At 54.4% G+C, this 21,209-nt stretch overlaps 7 protein-coding genes across 7 annotated transcripts in view; 4 read left to right on the top strand and 3 right to left on the bottom strand.

The window, feature by feature from the left end:
* Positions 1–641: 641 nt before the first annotated feature.
* On the bottom strand, positions 642–1,265 carry HMPREF1541_03170 (uncharacterized protein; the record flags this gene model as incomplete). The annotated part of the gene is made up of 3 exons (XM_008717522.1): positions 642–880; positions 928–1,028; positions 1,180–1,265. The coding sequence occupies 3 exons, from the start codon at positions 1,263–1,265 to the stop codon at positions 642–644; spliced, it is 426 nt and encodes a 141-aa protein (XP_008715744.1).
* An 892-nt stretch (positions 1,266–2,157) lies between these two features.
* On the bottom strand, positions 2,158–3,064 carry HMPREF1541_03169 (uncharacterized protein; the record flags this gene model as incomplete). Its single annotated transcript, XM_008717521.1, has 3 exons — positions 2,158–2,561; positions 2,608–2,757; positions 2,803–3,064. The coding sequence occupies 3 exons, from the start codon at positions 3,062–3,064 to the stop codon at positions 2,158–2,160; spliced, it is 816 nt and encodes a 271-aa protein (XP_008715743.1).
* A 2,297-nt stretch (positions 3,065–5,361) lies between these two features.
* On the top strand, positions 5,362–6,192 carry HMPREF1541_03168 (uncharacterized protein; the record flags this gene model as incomplete). Its single annotated transcript, XM_008717520.1, has 1 exon — positions 5,362–6,192. The coding sequence occupies one exon, from the start codon at positions 5,362–5,364 to the stop codon at positions 6,190–6,192; it is 831 nt and encodes a 276-aa protein (XP_008715742.1).
* Positions 6,193–7,589: 1,397 nt separating this feature from the next.
* HMPREF1541_03167 (uncharacterized protein) lies at positions 7,590–8,342 on the top strand (the record flags this gene model as incomplete). Its single annotated transcript, XM_008717519.1, has 1 exon — positions 7,590–8,342. The coding sequence occupies one exon, from the start codon at positions 7,590–7,592 to the stop codon at positions 8,340–8,342; it is 753 nt and encodes a 250-aa protein (XP_008715741.1).
* A 239-nt stretch (positions 8,343–8,581) lies between these two features.
* Positions 8,582–13,321, bottom strand: HMPREF1541_03166 (uncharacterized protein; the record flags this gene model as incomplete). The annotated part of the gene is made up of 2 exons (XM_008717518.1): positions 8,582–9,120; positions 9,181–13,321. The coding sequence occupies 2 exons, from the start codon at positions 13,319–13,321 to the stop codon at positions 8,582–8,584; spliced, it is 4,680 nt and encodes a 1,559-aa protein (XP_008715740.1).
* Positions 13,322–18,687: 5,366 nt separating this feature from the next.
* HMPREF1541_03165 (uncharacterized protein) lies at positions 18,688–19,740 on the top strand (the record flags this gene model as incomplete). Its single annotated transcript, XM_008717517.1, has 1 exon — positions 18,688–19,740. One exon carries the CDS (start codon positions 18,688–18,690, stop codon positions 19,738–19,740), a length of 1,053 nt encoding a protein of 350 aa, XP_008715739.1.
* Positions 19,741–20,127: 387 nt separating this feature from the next.
* The window catches only part of HMPREF1541_03164 (uncharacterized protein), a gene marked incomplete at both ends in the record, with an annotated part of 1,323 nt that continues 241 nt past the window's right edge, over positions 20,128–21,209 (top strand). The window contains 3 exons of the mRNA XM_008717516.1: positions 20,128–20,207; positions 20,354–20,707; positions 20,816–21,140. Coding sequence (XP_008715738.1) covers positions 20,128–20,207; positions 20,354–20,707; positions 20,816–21,140 — 759 coding nt within the window. The remainder of the gene's footprint in view (positions 20,208–20,353; positions 20,708–20,815; positions 21,141–21,209) is intronic.

Here is a 21,209-nt window from a genome sequence, read left to right as displayed (position 1 = left end):
GGGGTCATCTGGCTCGATGGGACATCCTGGCTTTCCTTGGGCTTTGCCAGTTACGCGAAGGAACAGGCTGTGGCAGGCCGTTCCTCGTGGCCGAAGAATCGACGATTAGCACAACCGCGACTGATACAGGGCTGGCGCATGCGACTGAATCCTGACAGCCCGCGAGGTGCAAGTGAAGTGATTCAATCGATGTGCTCAGGCCCAGCGCGGATATGAGCCAGAGATCAAAGAATTGAGACCTTCGAACGTCGACCAAACGCGAACAGGATGCCTTGGCGCGTTCTGAGCCAGTGGCCAATTAGCGTGTGCCAGCGCGTTACAGGGTTTTGTTCGGAGTTCGAGACTGTCACTCGTGTCGAACAATAATCATGGCAACTCTTAGGACTTGTCTTGGAGATAGATCTGATCATAAGCCGTTGTCAAGATCTTCGTCGGACGACGAAGCATCAGTGGGCTGTTACTGGGCGTCACTTCTCCGTGGTGATGGCTACGATTTGAAGCAGGTGAGTTTCTCAATTCAGCGAATGCAGACCAGAAGTGGGGTCAAGATTTGAGGCCTGGATGAAGCTCTATCTTTTTTGGACGGCAAGCCGGAGTTGAATCGACTGCTGCTCCTCAAACTTTTCAGGTGAAGCTCCAGCTCAATCCTCATCCTCGCCCTCATCATCTGCTTCCGCGGCGACGGGCTTGGTTCCTTCGTCGGTCAGAACTTTGGTCGAGGTCTTGACTGCAGCTTCATCTTCCACTTCCTCTTCTTCCTCTTCATCGTCTTCTCCTGGTGCTCCATCTTCATCGTCTTCGTCGACGTCATTGGTCTTGGACTTCTTTGCATCGGTATCCGGCGCATCGTCCTCGGCCTTGCGTTTCTTGGTGGCAGGTTCTGCAGGCCGGGTTAGACTTGACTCAGTACAGGAGCAGCTTGCTTACCGGCTGGTGCTGCATCTTCTTCCTCGGCACCCTCCGCCTCCTCCTCTTCCTCTTCCTCGTCACCTTCCTCCTCCTCGTCTTCTACCTCGGAGTCTTCGTATCTGTTGCCGAGTTAGGTCAATATACGCGGGTGAAAGTAAAAGCTGAGGCACTTGATGCGCGATGGCCAACGAGATCGAATAAACAGAAAGAGCACGCCGCGCATGATGGAGCGAGCAAGGAACATGACAGATTAGAGCAAGGCACACATACTCCTCTTCCTCTTCTTCATCATCGCTAGGGAGGGCCTGAAGCTCCTCCTCGGACTCGTCATCTTCCTCCTTTCTTCTGCGAGGCATGGTGTTGTGTGTGAGCTAAGGGGGTGTGCAGATGGTGAGAGTGAGGGAGAGGGAGAAGATGAAGCACGACGATATGAGCGCGAACACGGTCAGTCTGAGCGACTGACAAAGCAAAGGGGCCAGGTAGTAAGGAGAGGAAGGACAAAGAGAGACAGGCGGGCGGGCGAGCGAGCGAGCAAGGGAGCGAGGGAGCTGGGACAGCTGGGCTGGGGAACAGGGCGAGCCCGTGGGCGGCTGGCGATGAGCTCAGAGCCAGAGTTCCTGCATCAAAGGATAGTATCCGCAGCCCGAGTCAGGGCGAGTCAGGGAATCGAGGGTCCCGCCAGAGCTTACATTTGCAAGCTGGGAAGTGGAAGAGAGCTTGCCGGGCTTCCTGGACCTTGGAAGAGGGGGGAGAGCGAGGGGAGGTTGGGTGGCCTGCTGCAGCTGCAGCTCTCAGCACTGGCAGCTCCTCATTTCAGCCAAGCTCCAAAACGGTGGTCCGAGCTTTTTCGACTTTGAATGGCACAAACTCCGTCACCCTTACGTATCGCCGCCCTCAGGCAGCTAGCTGAGGTAGGCTCTGCTCTGCCCCTCGCTTTCGCTTTGGCCCACGCTGCAATCCTCTTACCGAATCTCATCCTGTCGACAGTCCTCCCCGTCTCACCGCTCATCATCCTTCTCGAGTTCGGGTGTGTCAGCTCACGTGATCAACAGCCTGATGCCATCAAGCCGGTCTCGACATCAGGAAAAAACGGACGAGGCCAGGCTTAAGTAACCTTGGACCTGAACAGAAACATGCTCCTAAGTCTTGGTCAGACAGCGGGCGGTGAATACTCCCCTGTCTGTGGTACGGGGGCTCTTCTCGCGTCCTACGTGCCTGCGGGCTGAGCTAAGTGTCTGCTGCAGTCCCTCATTCAACATCATTCGCACTCCCCACAAATACCACCAGCACTGCTGCAAAAGCGGTCGTTGCCATGAATATGTCCGCCTTTTTTTGAGCCACGACTGTCATGACAATAGAAAATGCCAAGCTCAAGAGGACTACGGCCACCAGCCGGGAAAAGGTCGACTTGACGTTGAAGAGCACCAAGATGCTTAACGCTGGCATCACCGCTGATAGGACCATGCACAGCACGTTAGCAGCCAGCATCAGTGCTTTCATGTGATATTCACGCGCATCTGCAATCCCCTCCACCGAACCTGCATGCAGCCGATGTCCCACCAGCCGATCATAAATCGGCAACACTCGGTCGGCGATGAAGACAGCAATAGTATCGTCTCTCCCCGGCCTCCGATTAACGCTGATCAGGTCGTCTGATTTTGTCAGCCTCGATCTTTCCAGAAAACACATTGCACTTACCCCTGAATCTCGTATCTCGGATCACACCGGCTTCAATGCCCTCCAGAAATGATTCTTCATCCTTGTCATGCCATCGTTGCAGCAGCTCGAAGCTGTCGTCCGCTACTGCGTCTAGCTCATTGACCTGGGCTGTCTGCAGCAAAGTCCTGTCTGTCATACTCAGCATCCATACAGCGTGGAGCATGCCATACCCACGATACTGGTCGAGCAGCACACGTACGCGCTCAAACACATTCGCAATGACAGCATTTGCGTCACTGTATGGCACTCCTAGCCACGAAATGTTGAACCCGCCGCTGTCTGGATGACGGCGCATTTCCTCAAGCGTCAGTTCGAGCCCCAACAACTCGGCCTGCATGTGTAGCAAACTTTCTGTGTTCAGGTGGGAGAATCTTCTGAAGATGCCTGTATCCTGTCGAGAGGACATGAACCCCGCCAGACAATCGTATCCAGGCATCGTGCAAGATTTCTCGCTAACGTGGGACATGAATCGGAGAGCCGCAGGTCCGCACCACGGCTCGGCCCACACTTATATTTGGAGGGCAATGTCTCGCCGACTGCCTCCTAGTGGTCTGTTGTGGTGAACGTGCTATTGGATGACCTGCATGCATTTCTACCTGATTTTGCCACGAACGAGGTGAGTGTTTTTGCTTGATGATTCAACAACGCATGCGTTCCAAAATATCCCCTGAGGATCTGGCTCGCCTCTCAACCGGACGAGTGACAGCGAACCCTTGATTTCGGCTAACATCCGCTCGAGCTACTACATGGTGCTAGTTCAATGTCGGATGAACGGCGATCGTCTGGCCACCGCCCCTGCAGATAGCCTCACACCGCAGTCACTGTTTGACCGGTCCGGTTTCGAGTGGTCCTGAACGAAGCCTAGAGATGCAATATCCCCTTTCGGGATGCTCTGTTCTGGAGCATTGTCTCGACCTTCTCAAAACATCATGACGCGTCGGGACTGTCGCACCACAAGGTAGCAAAGCATCCGTTGTCGCCTTGTATTCTCGATAAGAGGTTGCTCTCACACTCGATGGAGCTGGAATCCGCTAGTGCAGAGACAACTGGTTCGGGACTCTGCTGACCTTGATGCTACTTGCCATCGACATACATGTGCCATTCGTGCTACGCAGAAAAAGTCTGACCATCCGTTCGATATCGATGCTCCTGAGCATTCTCCATCGGATTCCAAGGTTTCAAACCTCAGCTCGTAGCGTCTTGCCTTGGATTCCCAATATAAACGCAACAGGTGTGGATGATGGTGTTGCTTATCGACCATCGTCTACATCTCTGGCGTTTTTGGAGGCTTCTTGCAACGATTTGCGTTTCACATCTTGACAACATTCGGCACAGAATCTAGACGTCGACGGCTTTGGTTTCGGACGAAATGACCTCGAGGCACAGCTCAGTTCAACACTCTCGCCCTAAATCTCCAACTTCGCACTCAAAGTCGAGTACGAATGCTCAACGTATCTCGTCACCGCTGGTACCTCACTCACCAGGCTGGCACTCCACACCTGTAAGGTCGGACCCGTCGAAGCGCCAACCTCAATCGCTGGCGCATGTAGAGAGCTCTCGACCTCGCACAATCCACTTGGCAGACCACCGGCTCAATCCATTTGTCTTCGACATCAATATCCACACCAACACAGGACGGAAGATCATGAAGCGTGTTCTGCTTGATACTGGAAGTGACCTCAACTTGATCAGCAATGCCACATATCGTGATCTGGGAGTTCCGTTGCGAAGGCTTCGAACTGCTGTCCGCTCGCTGGGGGGTCAGTCGACCATCATAGGCGAGACGACCTTGTGCTGGAACTTCATTCCATCGTCATCCGACAACGGGCTTCCTTCACTATCCGATGGCTTTTTCGTGCTGTCAGAGACCGAGAGAGCTGCTTTCGACTGCATCTTGAGTCACAATTGGATCTCACGCCATATGGATCTTTTCTCCGCACTGGTCAAAAGAACGCACACGTCGAATTGAGGATAACACCCACATAATTTGGCGTTGCCTGCTGGCGTTATCTATCACGCGTACCAGATGCTCTTCGAATCAAGATTGGCACCGCTGTGGCGAAAGAAGCAGATCGACAAGCTGTACCTCCTGCATGGGACGACGATCCTGTTTATGCTCGGTTGATACAAGCTGTCGTGCAGCACAGGATACACCTATGACAATTATGGCACCAGTAACAACCTCTACCGCGCCCAGCTATGTGACTTGAGCAACCGTGAAAATCAAAATATCTCAATCACGACCAGGCTTGGGCATGGTCAGCTGGCCCGCCACGTAACACAGGACAAGTCTTGTCTCCAGAAGGGGACTCCGGGATGACTGCTACTCTCCCCAGGACATTGCAGGAGCATGTCCCCTAGACGAAACGAAAGCGAGCTGTGGCCTGGTCATGAGGTGCTCATTCGTGGCTTGCCAACGCCTCGTACGCGAATGTAATCTGGCCATTACTTGTACCAGTCAGTCTGGATCTCATGATTTCTACACCCAGCATCCCAGAACAACAATATCCGCCGTCCCACCCCCTAATCCCGCATAGCGCCCGATTTGAGCCTCGTGGCTGCAACCCAAGGCATCCACCAAACTATATGAAATGTGCGAACTCGCTCGCTGCAACCATGAGATGTGCCAGCTGTTCAAAATTTCAATCGAGGCTAAGGCATCCATTCTCGCACTCCGCCTCAACAGAAAACCCCAAGAGGCGATTGGCTTCACCCATATGCAGAACGAGAACTATGGCCACACGAAGAGAGCGCAGCCCGTCGGTCATGTCGGCCTGTGACGCCAGCTTGGAATCTTCATATCGCTCATGGAAGGCGCAGCGGCCGCAGCTCTTTCGCCAGCACAGCCAGCAGCATCGCATAGCCAACGCACCAATGGTACGTACCACCTACTCGCCACAAGTAGACGCATTGGCGCCTAACAACAGCCATCATCAGGCGGACAATACCAGGGCACCGGTTCACATCGCCGTCATCGCTGATGATCATGACCACATGGTTGATCTTCCTCTTACGCTTTACGATCCTAGCCTCACGCGGTCTTTGATCAGCAAGTCTAAAGCCTTCGCTACCCAGGGTCGCATCAGTCCCTGCTCCCCACTATCCCTATTGATTACTCTGAACCCGGCCTCCGCTGCCGGCACGGCCGATACCTCCAGGACCAACAGAGCCAGAGCGAGTCACAGGGAAGGTTTTGCTGCCCGAGTCCCCCTCACCACCTCCACAACTCTCACCCTCCGCTGGCGCTACGCTCATGGTCTGCAGTCTTTCCACGAAGTGTTCTATGTCATCGACGCGGCATCTATCCACGGTTTCGATGCCGTGCTGCGCGGCACCATCAATGTCACGCCCGCAGACCAGGCCGCCACTTTGCCTCTGGCTCACCCTCTGATCTTTGTCTCCAGCCTTGGCCGCAGCTCCGGCAGTGGCAGCAAGAAGACAGATCGTGATCGTCGCGATGATGAGAAGAAGAGTCGAAAAGAGCGTGAATATCGCGCGCAGGTGGAGAGCCAAAGGAGAGAAGTTAGGAAGGCATTGGAAGGGAAGGGCTCAAAGAGAAGCTGAGAGTATGGGCAGCAATGGTCAAGAAAGTGGTCTGATTGCTGGTGATGTAGCCAGGTGGCTGGCTCGGTGTGAGAAAGTTGCATACAATTTTTTTCGAGTGACCGCTCCATCAGCAGTTTATCACGAGTTGAGACGATGGCGCTCGATCTGTACTCTCTGTGTACCTGTTCTATGAGCCGCATCACACATCTTCGCGTCAACCGCTCTTTGGCGTGCATTTAGGCCCAATCAGCCCGCATTCTAGGCCGACGGTTGCCTGTCTGTCGCCTCCTAAGGCATCTGCTCGGACAGATCGTACTCTAAACCCAATATGGCAGCGCCGTAGTACTAGTAGTCTGCTATACATCTTGACGGGGTTCTGACTCCTGGACTTTGGCTCGGATTGGCCGTACTCTAGTCTCAAGACGGTCTAGAGCTCGTCCGACGGGGGTGTGATCTCCTGGAATGCCTTTACTCGACCACTTGCGCTGCGCCCTGGGACTGTACCATAATGCTTAAGACTGATCTACATCCTACTCAATCTTCCCAGAAGATTCACGCCAGAGTGTCGTAATTGGTTCACTATGGCCAGGCGGATATAGATACTTATGTCGCACCTGCTGGCGCTGCTGATGGGTTAGCGAGCCCCTCTCAGTCATGCTAGCCACGATTTATGTATCATTTCTCATCTCAGCAGTACTTCTCTGGCCCCACTGCCTTCAAGTTCAAGGGGCACGACCCTTTAGGTCAAAGTCGGACACAGGCTTCTCTCCTTTCCTTTCCCCGAGGGGTACATTGACCAGACTCACCGACATGGTGAGCATAAACGACTCCGAAGCATCGGCCTGCAACTATCTGAATGCCACGGCGTACTTGAGGGTTGTGGCTAATGCAGCAATGGGCTGATAGCATATAACTCCTCCCGACGTTACCGCGATAGAATTACCGTTTACAGTAACTCCGACATACCCTCTCGATAGAGACACGGGTCCGATTGGCCACCGGGGAAAGACTGGATCGGATCTGTTCTGATTGGTGCCTGGTACCTCACTCGGCGTAACTGGCTGGACTTCGGAGACATTCTGTATAATCTCTCGCTCAACAAGGCGTACTTCCCAGCAGGTCTAGATCTTGCATGCTTGTCAATAGCTGTTGGGACTCAGCTTCGCCAGCAGGACCACAACCTGGAAAAGATGTCGATATCTCCGTGCAGCAAGATCCGAGGCGCAGGCGCTGTTTAGGTCCACAACTGCTACGTCAGGAGCATAGCAGATGCTATATAGGAGCCATAATGGCAACTGTAGGTGCAGCCTCAGTCCACACAAGCACTCCAGCTCGAACCAGCAAGACCTCCACACAACCTCTGTCCAGCGAATAATCGCACCAGTGAAAAAACCTCAACCCTGACAACAGCCAACATGACCACCCCCCTCCCCCTCGCCGGCAAAGTCGCCCTCATCACCGGCGGCTCCAAAGGCATCGGCCGCGCCACGGCCCTCGCCCTCTCCAAGCTCGGCGCCTCCGTCGCCATCAACTACGGCCGCGACACCGCCGCCGCCACCGCTCTCGTCTCCGACCTCGGCGGCCCCACCAAAGCCCACGCCATCCAAGCCGACGCCGGCTCCCTCCCCGGCATCTCTTCCCTCGTGGAGCAAACCGTCACGCACTTCCAACACATCGACATCCTCATCCCCAACGCGGGCGTGCTGTCGCTCAAAACCATCGAAACCACCACCGAATCCGACTTCGACGCCAGCTTCGCCCTCAACGTCAAGGGGCCCTACTTCTTGATCCAACAGGCCGTGCCGCACATGCGCTCCGGCGGCGCCGTCGTCCTCATCTCCACGAGCCAGTGCCACGCGTCCACCGTCTCGGCGCCGTACACGCTGTACTGCGCCACCAAGGGCGCCGTGGAGCAGATGACGCGCACGGTCGCGAAAGATCTGGCAAGCCGGGGCATTAATGTGAATTGTGTGGCGCCGGGCCCCACGGGGACGGAGCTGTTTTACGAGGGGAAGAGTGAGGCGGCGTTGAAGGCGATTGCGGCGTTGAATCCGAAGAATCGCATCGGGAGGCCGGAGGAGGTGGCCGAAGCGATTGCGTGGTTGGCGTCGCCCGGCGCGGGGTGGGTGACGGGGCAGGTGGTGAGGGCGAATGGCGGGCATGTTTGAATAGACAGAGGACGATGATGGGACTTTTGAGAGGAGGATTGGCTGGCACTCGAACGACTGTGTCTATATCTCCATCAGCAGACGAGGATGGTACAGTCTTGAGTATCTTGAAAATGGAGTTGCTCCTCTTCCACATGTCTGTCGCCTTTCAAGAACTCCTAGCCTTTGCCTACGACACAGCCCTTTTACATCCAGATCCGCTAGCCCCATTTATGTCCCGTCCATACATCGGTGTATCATCACTGCTTCCTCAACCTCCCCAGCACCCCCTTGAACGGATTCCTTCCCCGAAACCTCATCCACGTCGCCACAAACACCACCGCCCAATTAAAGACGATAAACGCGCAAAAAATCCCAAAATCCCTCCAGATGTTGTCATAATACACGCTGAACCCCCGCCCAAACTCATCCCCATTGGCATACTGGCAAAACTCACACAACCCATCCTCTCCCGTCTGCACATACCCGCCGGCCTGCTCGATGAAGGGCCCCACGTAGCTATCGCAGGTCTGGCCGGGCGGGGCGGCGAAGCGCGCAAATTCCGAGGGTTTGCAGACCACGGGCTGGTCGTGGATGGCGGCGCCCAAGAAGGCCTCGAGGAGGTAGTGGAAGGGGGTGAGCCAGTACATCCAGGAGCGCCAGAAGTTGGGGAGTTGAAGCGGGGGGACGACGACGCCGCAGAAGGAGACGACGAAGAGGAAGAAGATGGGGACGAGGAGGGAGGCGAGGAGTTCGTTGGGGGAAAAAGAGGCGATGGCTTGGCCAAAGGAGACGTAGTCTGTTGGGGGATGGATGTTTAGCTGGTGTTCGGGGGAGTGGGGGAGGGGGAAGAACTTACAGAGCTCGAACAGGCAGACGAGGAGGAAGGTGAAGCCTGAGGTGAAGCTGGACACGCGGTAGCCCATGATGCCCCACCACCAGCAGCAGAAGTAGACGCCGCCGGCGACGAGTGAGTAAGGGATTTCTACAAGCACGGCGGCGGTGGTCCACGCGAACCAGCTGTAGATCTTGGCGTTGTTCTCGCGCGACTGGAAGATATTGCGGCTGTTGAGGAAGACGGGTTGGAGTTGCTGAATGAGCGGTGGGGAGATTGTGAGGGTCATGAAGACGGAAAAGAGCCGGGATTGGAAGTCGACCGTCGAGTATCCGAGATGGTAGAATGAGAAGCAGTTGAAAAGGCCGGTCATGATGTGCAGCATGAACTTGCCGACGATGTAGTTCGGTGTGCGCCAGTACGAGATGAATGATCGCCGGACTACGGTCCAGGTCTGTACGGATAGCGGCATGGCATATTCCCGGTCGTCCTTCAGGCTCTTCGAAGGCTCCACGTTCTGGCGTTTCTGGATCATTTCTTCGATCTCTCGGCTGCGATCGGCGTGGTTGCTCGAGTTGGCCCAGACGTCGCCCCAATCTTTACCTTTGTAGTTGGGATCACCGGCTCCGATGACTTCGAGCATGTATTCAGCTGGGTTGGCGTCATGGGGACACTTCCGGGCTCCATTTGACTCGAAATATTGAATGAGCTCTTGGGAGTCGTGGCCGAGAGGCCCGTGATATACAACCCGACCGCCAGACTTGAGCAATATTAGTTCGTCGAAGTGCTCAAACAGAACTGCTGACGGTTGATGAATGGTACACAATACAGCTTGACCTGCATCGGCAAGCTTTCGAAGGAAGCGAACGATGTTGAAAGCAGCGCCGGAGTCGAGTCCTGAGCTAGGCTCGTCGAGGAACAATAACAACTCAGGTTTGGACGCAAGCTCGACACCAATAGTCAGGCGCTTACGTTGCTCCTGGTTCAACCCTTCACCAGTCTTGCCAATGGTGGCACCTGCGATGTCGCGCATTTCCAGAAGATCGATGATTGTCTCACAGTATTGCATTTTCTCTTCCCGTGGGACTTCGCGAGGTTGACGTAAAAGGGCAGAGAATTGTAGTGCTTCTCTGACGGTAGCCGTGGGTTCATGAATATCCATTTGCTCGGCAAAGCCTGTGGCACGCTGGAATGATTTCGGCAATGGACGACCATCGACAAGGAATTCTCCCGTGATCGTGCCAAAGTTGATTCTCTGGGCCAGAGTGTTGAGCAGAGTCGTCTTGCCGGCTCCTGAGGCTCCCATGAGAGCGGTCAGACGACCAGGTCGAACATATCCTTGGACATCGTTCAACAACTGGCGTTCACCCTTTTCATAAGGGATCTTATAGTTGATATTGCGGAATGTGAAGACTGTTTCGTTCTTGGCCACTTGCTTCATGTGCTCTTCGTCGTCGAGGGCAGCAGGTTCGTCGCCATCTCTCTCCATCTTCTCGGACAAATGCTTGGTGGGTCCAGACTCCTCGTCACTCTTCTCCCGACCACCAGTCTCAATGCTCTTCTCGATCGTCTTGGGAACTTGACCACGCTTGAAGACAGTGACAGCACCGCCGCCAGCATTGGGCTTCATACGCTCCATGCCGACCATAGTGGTGATTACGAAGAAAATGAAGAATGCCCACATGAAGCCGAAGTTTCTCCACAGATGAGCTCGGGTGTATGTGAAGGACGTCTGAATGTAATCCGCGCCATTGACAGAAGTAGCGCCAGGCTGGCTACCTTGAAGAGCACACGATTGATATTCCGGCGATGCATCGGGTCCTTGTGGTACCAGGTACTGACTGTCACATGCTAGGTCCAATCCAGCGAACTCATTAGCCATCAAGCACTCGAAGCCGTATTGGATCCAGTTGATCCATCTCAGCCAGCCAAACCATGGCCTCATGGAAGAAGGTGGGATCAGATAGCCGGTGTAGACGATCAGGATTTGTATGGCGACGCCAGTGAACCTCGTAGCATCATCTAATGTTGGGCACCAAGCTGAGATAGTTCTGAAGAACGCATACGTGACCATGGTAACCTGCCAGAGAATCAGGCAAGCGATAAAGAACTGTGATGCTGTTGCCGCCAGGCCAGCCATCCAGTATATGATGATGTTGAACAGCAGCACCTGAATGGCCACCAGTGGAATATCGACCACCGTCTGAGCAATAGCGTAAGCGGCGGGTCGATAGAACGAGAAAGACTTGTGTTTGAGCAAGATTGGTTTCGACTGAAAGGCGGCTGTCATTTCTGCCAGTGCGAGCAAAGCGTTGAAGAGCAGCAGGAAGAACAGTGTGCCACCTCGGGGGAAAGCACCAGCTGCGGTCTGAGGCATCTGGTAGAACAAGCTACCCACGATGAGACCTTGGAAGACCAGACCTCCCCACTTCCCGAATAGCGAGGCACGATCGCCGGTCATGACAAGGAACTGGCGCTGGGTACAGGCGATGACTTGCTTTTGGAATGAAATGGTGTAGTTCTTCTTCTTGTTCTTTTCCGATCGATTGGCCTGACGCTCTTCGCGCTGCTCTTGGATATGGGTCTCGAATTCTTCGATGTCGGCCATGTTCTTTCGAGCAGCACCGCTGTTACGGTAGGCCTCGGCAAAGGCATCTGGACTTCGCGGTATGCGATTTTCCCAACCTTTTCGGACACTCCGCTCGTGAGGGTCGCTGACAGATGTCAGGAAGTCAGCCGTTGTCCATCGGTCGGGACAATCGAAGCCGAGGTCAAGGAAATATTGTTTGGCATCCTCTGCGCGTCCAAAGAAGAGGCACTTCCCGCCATCAATGAGTAAGACCTTGTCGACAAGCTGGTACAGCGATTCGCCTGCTTGGTAAAGTGAGACAGCCGTTGACACGTTTGCCATGTTGGTCAAGGCCCGAATGGATTGGACGTACTCGAGTGCAGTACTGGCATCCAGACCTCTGCTAGAGTTGTCCCATCCCTGAACACTGGCACGAGTGATCATGGCTTCAGCAATGCTGACACGTTTCCGCTCACCGCCAGAGACGCCACGGATAAACTCGTCACCAACTTTGGTGCCGAGAGTGTGTTCAATCCAGAATAGCTTGGTAACCACACGCAGGAACTCTTTGACGTAATCGGAGCGAGTTTCGTCTTCCAACCTAGACTCTTTGCCAGGGGTCCTCGTTTGGAGCGCAAATCTCAACGTTCTCTTGACTGTCAAAGTGGCGTAGTGAAGGTCATCCTCGGGGTTGTAGATGACTTCGCCTCTGAAGTCCTTGGCCATACGCTTGGCATCCGTCCCACCATAGCTTACGTCGCCCTCGACCGCCTCAAAGCCAGATCGCTGATTGCAGAAGGTTTTGAGGAAGGTCGTACAGCCGGATCCAGGTCGACCTAGGACGAGTAGCATCTCCCCAGGGCGAACACAGCCATTAAACTGGGAGAGGAGCTCGCGGACTGGTGGTTTTGATGAGGCGGCTTTCGGTCCTTTGGTGAACAGATTCTTCAGCGTACGAGGTAGTCCGAGGAAGACGTCGCCAACAGTCGGCTGGAGCGCAGCGCCTAGGCCAACACCTTTGACTGTGAGATCGCGAAAGATGACACCGCTATGGCGTGTCTTTTCCTCCTCACTGTGCTCTTGTCTAGCCTTTCCAAACATACGAGACATGAGGCGCTCGATCTCTTGACTCTCTTCATCCAATTCCTCATCCGCCTTGCCGGAGGCGTTGGTCCGACGTTGGGAAAGCACTCTGAAGAGTTCATCCTCGGTTTTGATACTTCGGGCGTGCGCAAGACCAGGTCGACTTTGACTGCTCTGGGTAGTTTTTAATGGCTCGTATTGTGAGCCATCATCAGACATCGATGATGACGAAGCTGAGGCAGCATCTGGCGTCTTGCGAGCACCGGTATCATGAGCTATCTCTGGGCTTTGAGTGCTTGTGGCGCGCAGTGTACTGCTTGAGGATGGCGTGTTCGATGACACTACAGGCGTTGCTCTGAAGTACGAGGACTGTCGGGTTTGTTGCGATACTGATGCATTGCTGGTGTTTGGGGTATTCCCGCGAAAAGCATTTGGCGCGTTACCAACCGGGGTGGGACCGTGTGATTCTGGATATCCGCCTGGAATACTGCTTGGTGTCGGTCTCTCATCCATTTTGCTCTATGTGTAACTCGCAAAGAGCATTGCTGAACCTTCTGGCAAGCTCACTTAAAGGATTGTCAGTTCGAAACGCAACAATAAACCCGCCGAGGGCCAGAGGAGCATTGTTGGCTTTGCGCCAAGAATCGGTGGGCAATGCAGCCGTGGAAGGACTAAGTCCGTCCATCGTAAAGGGCACGTAATCGGCTGGACAGATCATCGTCCGAGGCGTGGGCACAGGATGCTGCGAACAGCAATGTTGAAAAGTCTATGACGCTGAAAGCGTTGGTGCTGAAAGTCGGATCGGAAGCAGCAAGATCCGACTGACCAATCGAACGGCAGCTTGGCTTCGGGCAAATGTCGCCTCGACTTATCCGCCGCTTCCGCCGTCACCACGTTCTCGTCAGCCCAGGCAGCATGTCTCCTTGGCTGTGCTTAAAGTCGAGGCTTAACAGCACCTCGAAACGCAGATGCACGCTGCTTCGGGCCCGAGAGCTGTCCAGCGGATACCTCTGATTCGCCCAAGCAATTGCAAGATCGGACGAATCTCATGTGCATCGGAAACATTATCTGCGCACGCGTGGTAATCAATGACTACAGGCTGTGCTACGATTTGATATCGTCCAATCCTTGAGTTGAGGTAGGTGGTTACCAAAACTGTCCCTGCGCGTCGCGACTGTGCTACAGTCACCAAAAAGGATATTGCTGTGGTCGAACAAGTTCCTCTTAGGCAACCAAGGCAAGAGTATCATCGACAGCAACATCGGCAGAGCATGCTGAATTGCAGCCTGGAATGTTGTCTGATTTGGCAACTGCAAGCCGACACGCACAAGGCAAAGCATCTGAGCTGCTACATCTACGAATCGTTGAGAGCATGGCGATGGAAAACAGATTGGTGCATTTCAAGGAAGGACTCTGATTACTCTCCAAGTAGACGAAGCAAATCGAAACCACGAGTGGTGCGTGCTTGCGTGTAGAGTGCAACGGGCCTGTGGCTCGTGGCAGATACCGTAATAGTAGCGTACTCGGCTGAGCCACCACGCGGCAACGCGCCTAAGCAGGTACGTTTAGGCATGTCCCGGCGCCAGTAGGTCGCCACGGTTGCCCTTCGTGCCTATTCTCACCACACATAAGGATTCCGCACAGTCTTCCGTCGCTCGTCAGTCAGGCCCAGCTATCCTGCACTATATCTTAGTTTTGGGCGACTTTGATGCATTCTTCATGCCACAGCCTCGAGAGACTGCGTTCCAAGGTTCTTCTCGCGGCCCCTGCTGCATCCAGCGATCAACAGCGTCGCTTCTGATAGGCTTGTTGGTTGTGTCGGGATGATCATGATGGCCTCCACTCACGAAGCCCTTGACTTGCGGACCGGACCGCTCTTGTGGCATGACGAGTTGTGAGCCCACGAGGAGTAGTTCGGAAGTTTGCTGGCCTGGCACGTGTGAAGGGATCTCGGTCGGGTGTCGATTTCTGACGAGCTGCGCTTCTTGGGCGTTGGAGTTGTGTTGACTTGACCTTTCTGTATAATGAGCACCATCGTGCCTGCCATTCTTATACACCACGGCGCAGTACCTATGGTTGACGGCACGAATTCGCAACAGAACCCATGGTCAGAACCAGCCGAGGGACCACTGACCAAGGGGAGATTCGTTGGCGTCATTTTCTTTCCAGAACCTGGTGGTGCATCTTCGGAGGCGTGTGTGCGAAGACGAAACCTAGGGTTCAGCAACTTGCTCAAGTCAGTAACTGGACCTAAAGTTAGGCTCGATCTGACAAGGGCGACGTCCACGAAGCCCGGGAGATCGACCACTTAGCCGGGCTGGACCTTGCGGCACTTGGGCCTGCGCCACCCGTGCCACTTCGTACATGTACCTTCTCCACACCTTTAGCTAAAACCATCTCACACCTAATCTCGGGTGGTTCCTTGAGAGAGGAGATACGAGGTCACTTTGTCTTGCAAACCTGGATATCGGCGGTCAAGAGATCCAACTTCGTTGACAGTCCGCACACCTACGGTTTCCGAAGCCTTTTTAATGCGGCGCCCAACCCTGGGGAGATCAACTGTTAATTTCCCAATGGTTCTCAGCTTTATACACTAATCCAGTTTCTGATAGGCGCCAGCCACATGCCGCCTCACCAAGAGCCTCACACCTGACATGGCAACAACACCAAGTCACTTTTTAAAAATCTGTCGCTCACTGTAAAGTATTCTTCTCTCTGTGTCATCGAGTAACTGACAATGTCACTCGCCTGACCAAGGAATGGTTCAGTATGACCGATTCGCGACTTCGTCCTGAACGCCACCACGTTTCCCAGCCTTGTCCGTGTATCGGTGGACATATCGGACATCGTACTTGGTCTCAGCCGCGACAATCGTGCATATGTCTTCCACCGTGCATACAACCTTGACCCATCGGTTGGGATCAGCATGCATGCTCAGACAATGCAAGGGATGAGCGCCTCGGGTCATCGTGGACCCCAAGTGCTGGCTGTCCTCAGCACCATTTACGGCCCGGAGGAGATTGGCCAACTCTACGACTATTTCCACCATCTCTCAAAAGAGGAGATAAAGCACGAAGTCTCGAAGCGCCGTAGAGACTGTAAGCACTCCTAACATCAGTCACATGATTGAATGCACATACATATCTGACACCCTCATTCAGCACTACCTTTGTCTGACTCCCAGCGCTCGTCAATATTCTCGGTCGTGTCAAGTTTCTCGAGTATTTCTGCCAGCTCTTGGGACGCCACAGACAATGCTTCCGCAAACCCTGATTCATCCGTTCACGGGGAAACGGGACCAGATCATCCTCATCACGATATGTTGAGGCTGCAAACTAATCCTGCGCTTCCGACTCATTTCTCCAGACGCAATCATGACACATCTTGTCTGGAGTTACCTACGCCTTCTTCTTGTGCCGACAATGATAGCGAATCATATGTTTGTATCACATGCAGGAAGAGGTTCCGTCACAAGAACAGCTTGGCGAGACACCGCCTGGAGAAGTGTGAGAGTGGAGGTGTCTATCATTGTTATGTTTCCGCCACACACAGACAGCCGTTTGAGCGCCTAGAGACACTGCGAAAACACTTCGACACCAGCCATAAAGATGTCTGCCTTGGCGACTGTAGCTCGTCACACTGCTCACACGTAACCAAGCTGGATCTGAAAGCCGCGTTTCGGCCACTTCCAACGAAAAGAGCCTGGCCATGCCCTGTATGTAAGAGCTGTTTCGATACATGTGAGCAATGGCACAGACACGAAAAGAGCCACCTCAAAGACATCGCATGGGGAGACAGCAATGCGACAGATATTACAGTAACCGGGTGGTCGAAACATAATCTGATCGAGTCGCTTCTATTCAAATCCAAGTTTCTGCAAGCTGCAACTGGAAGGTACAACTGGGATCGCTGTTCCTGGCCTCTCAACGAACAGGCACACAGAAGTCTCATTTTCGCACTCGAGCGTCAGACACTCCCAGAGGATGTTGCAAGTCTCGCCGTATATGCTGGTCTTGCCACTGCGGACAAACTTTCTGGCTACGCTTTTCGAATGGGTCTTACTGGGAAACCAGCTGCACCCACAGATCTGGCACCCTATCGCAGATCGGCGATTGGGCTAGGCAGTCCATATCGTCCAACACGAAGTACATCCTTCACGATTCCTCCGGACCAAAGGCATGCCAACAGCTCTCCGCATAGCTTAGCCACTGGCTACTTCCCAGGCCATTCGTACCCTTCTCAGCTGAACGATGCGCCAGTGGGCAGCCAAATACATCGAAATGTGCCCTCACAACAACTTGGGGTGGGACTTGGTGAGCGACAGGATGCCCGATCAGACAGGCACCCGCAAGAGTCATCGAGTCTCACGCAGGATTCTCAGCGGACAAAGCTGGGAGGCTTCATCAAAGGGGCCATCAGACGCGAGAGGAGCAGAACCAACATTAATCTACCTCAGGACAAACTTACGACGCCACCCGTGCCAGATCTGCCTCCAGAAACGCCGATGCATTACACGACTGGACCGGCAGACTTTTCGTGGCTCGATATCACGCCTGTCGATACGGATATCGGACCCTGCACTCCGGGAAATGAAGCTGGTCTTCTTCCGAATCAACACGCTGCCAATACTGGTCCTCCCAAAGCTGTACATAACGCCAGGGAGCGCGCCGAAGACAAGCAAAGCTCTAGAATGTCATGGGCTCCGGGCCTCGATGCAGGAGTCGGACCCCTTGGCTCTGACATTCATGGACACGCGCGATACCCGCCCACCGGGGACTCCTACGATGAATTTGCTTCTTTCATTGAAGATTGGTGAGACTCGACACCAGGGTCGATTTTCCACCCGTCAGACAAGTAGGGAGAAAGATGCTCCAAGCTTGGTGGGAAAGGTGATGGTCGTGATAGTACTACACGCTCTACACGATTCGACTTCGCTTCTAATCGAACGTATTAATCAACACGATTGCCACCGGATACATTGTAGTAGCCAGGGGAGCTGATTTGTCGAGGTGTTCGTAAATGGCACTTAGCCACACTGTTCTGTATATTATGTATATCGGCCCTTGCTTGGGCCAACCACAACTAAGTTCACCAAACCCGGACAGATCATGATGTATGTCAAGCAACTAGAACGTCGGTATACATGATAAATTTGATCTCATGCTGCATACAGTGACATTGACCTTGAGGTTTTGAAGCGCATCGCGGGTTCGGGCCGGTCCTTTGTAGTAGACGAAATGCGTGTCAGGAGCATTCGATGACTTTGGAACTCCCCGATTTGATTGATTTATAGATCATCACCACAGCCACTGACGATCCATTGAGCTGGGGCCGATCATCCAGACCGTTCGAGAACCCAACAACCTCTTGAGCAGCCTGATAGCGCGAGACAGGGAGTCGAAAGCCCCCAGCATGTCAGCCGACAGACTACGCACAAGACTCCAGATCAATGCCTGTATCTGCTACCCCAGGCAACGATGTTACCTGCGAGCTCCCTACCAACGACTCTCAAATGCTTGTCACTCGACAAGGGTCTGACACCGGTGAGCGGTGAAATGGTCTCAGGCTGAGTCTGGCTCGTCTGGGGCCGAACTTACATGACTTGGCACGGGCTCCATTGGTGTTTATACGCCTCAATCTCCCCTGCCAGCTGCCAGCCTCGTATTCGCAAAGGTACCGGCTACTGTACCCCCTTCACTCACCATGCTGCCAATCTCAAATCCATCCGATGTCACCTCGGCTCGAAAAGCAAGAAGGAACCATTAATGATGAAAATGAATCTTTCGAAGTGGTGGGGAGCTGACCATCGAGCAATGTCTAGGACGTACAGACTTCAGGATATCAACGTGACCAGGCTGCTGAATAACTCCAGAGACACGATGCATCTTTTCGACCGCTGGTCGTATCTTGCATTACCAATCTTTTGCTGGCTACCAACCATCAATGCAGCTGACCATGTACCCAATGCCTATCTTTTCTGCATCAAGTACTACGGTTCTGTCAGGGCCGAACTCGAGCTCCCAGATGCACTGCCCAGATATAATTATAACGACTCAGAGATTTGCCCACAGGAAATGAATCTTCCAGTCATCTCAGGTGCTACTCTCGAAATCTGTCCGCCACTCAACTCCCTCAACACCCCAGACTCGACGACTCTACACGCCGAGCTCCGACTCTCTGACACATCTGGCCAGCTGACCGACCCAATCGACAATCTCCGCCTCTCTCCAGCGTTCATCACGAACGGCAGTGTTTCGGGGCCCTCCGAGGGAGGTGGCAGACCCGCGATCTTGGCCCGCGATACTGCGAGGGAGGAGTCGAGCGGGTTGCCCACTTGGATCATCAACGGAACTCAAGCTTCACTTACCGATTCGCCGAACGAAGACGATGATACGCAATCAGTGTACTTCGGCTGCCGCTATGAAAAATCGCCTTATTACTGCGGCGGCTATGAAGACCTGCACAAGCCACCCCCTGGCGGCTGCTGGGCCTCGCAAACGTTCAACTTCAACATGCGCAACGTCATGAACTTCACGTTTCGTTTTGCCGACAATGAAGCCAGTGTAGAGATATGGGCCGCGAGCCCGTATGTGTTGTACACGGGTCAGGAGACTGGAAGTGAGACTAGGGCTCATATTACATTTGGTGGAGACAGACAGGTACCTAGCGTGGTGGATTATGCCTTCTGGACGAATGCAGAGACTGATTATGAGACGGAGAAGGCGGATGCGCAAGCCCGACAGGGGATGCGGTTGGAGGTGGGTGCGGACGGACTGCCTGTTCTTGCGAATCATACGGAGAGCGCGGAGTGGTATGCCTCGGGAAATGGGACATTCAAGGCTGAGAGCCAAGCGTCGGGGCTGGACAATCATGGAAGCTGCCTGCTTAAAGTATTCGCCATGGCAATGGTTTTGACTTGGTTGCTTGCCTGAGTCTTGAGTATCGAGGAAGAAAGCACTGCCTCGTCGCCTAATGCCAAGCTTTCCCCACATCGGTCTGTATTCGTGGCCCGAGTACACCATCAAGTCGCAGTATTCAACTGCACCAGAAGACGGGGCTCCAGTGTCGGTCGAAGTAGGAACGAGCGTTTATGGTCTGCGGACCGTATCGCAGCAATAGACTACAGCAGCTTTGGGGAGCTGATCCATTCATGCTCGGTACCTCGGTCCAGCCCGGCTCTCCACACTTTAACCCCGGCTTTACCCCAGATAGCGTCGAGACTTCATACCTACCTGTACGATCTGTAGTAGACTTTCTTCGTCCTGTGCTGCGAATTTGTCCAGTTGAGACTATACTCCTTAGCCTTCCTCAGCCTTACCATGTCGGACATCCCACCGATTCAAACGCTCTTCGATCTCTCCGGCAAGACTGCCCTAATCACCGGCGGCTCTCGTGGCCTGTAAGTACTTCAGGCCCTTTGCCGATCGAGCATATCTGCTGTATAGAGACACCCGGGGCACACAAACATGCTCCCACGTCCTACCAAGCCCCAGTGTGCTCCCGTCCTCCGTCGACAAACAGCTAACCCAACGCCTCTCCCTCCAGCGGCCTTCATACAGCCACCGCCCTCCTCCTCGCCGGCGCCTCCCTCACCATCCTCGTCTCCCGCAAGTCCGGCGGCGAGCATGGCCTGGACCAAGCCGTCACAAGACTCAACGCCCTCCCTGGCGTGAGGGGTCGTGCCATCGGCATCCCCAGCAACGTCGCCGACACCAAGGAGATTGAGAAGCTCGTGACCCAAGTGTCGGAGATCCTGGCCAAGGACGGCAAAAGGGGCCTGGACATCCTAGTCTGCAACGCCGGCGCCACATGGGGCGGCCCCTTCGAGCCCACGCCGGACTGGAGCAGCCAGAAAATCCTGGATCTGAATGTCCGGGGTGTTTTCAACCTGTGTCGGCTGTGCGTTAACCCAATATCTCCTCCGCCGCCCTCTCTTTACCCCTTCAGCATCCACCTCACCCCTGCCCCCCCCCCTCCCTCCTCTGACCCCATTGCCCACATCAACAGATTCATCCCCCTCCTCACCCTCACCGCCACGCCCTCAGACCCCAGCCGCATCATCACCGTCTCCTCCGTCGCAGCCACCACGGTCCCGCACACCGGCTCCTCCGGCACCATCATGTACGCGGCCAGCAAAGCCGCCGCCTCGCACCTCACGCGCCAACTGGCCGTCGAGCTCGCGCCCCGGCACGTCACGTGCAACACCGTCTCCCCCGGCTTCTTCCCCAGTAAGTTGGCGAATGGGTTGATTGAGATCTTGGGAGGGGAGGAGGAGGTGGGGAGGAAGGGGAACCCCAGAGGGAGGTTGGGGAGGGCGGAGGATATTGGCGCTGTGAGTTTCTTTGCACTTTTCCTTTCTGTTTGTCGGATCTTGTGGAGTTTGGGGAAGGGAGGGGGGCGG

Source organism: Cyphellophora europaea (genome assembly GCF_000365145.1).
Source record: "Cyphellophora europaea CBS 101466 unplaced genomic scaffold supercont1.3, whole genome shotgun sequence".
Classification (NCBI taxonomy): Eukaryota; Fungi; Ascomycota; class Eurotiomycetes; order Chaetothyriales; family Cyphellophoraceae; genus Cyphellophora; species Cyphellophora europaea.
The sequence above is the reverse complement of the archived record's forward strand: the minus strand, read 5'-3'. Positions and strand labels throughout refer to the sequence as shown.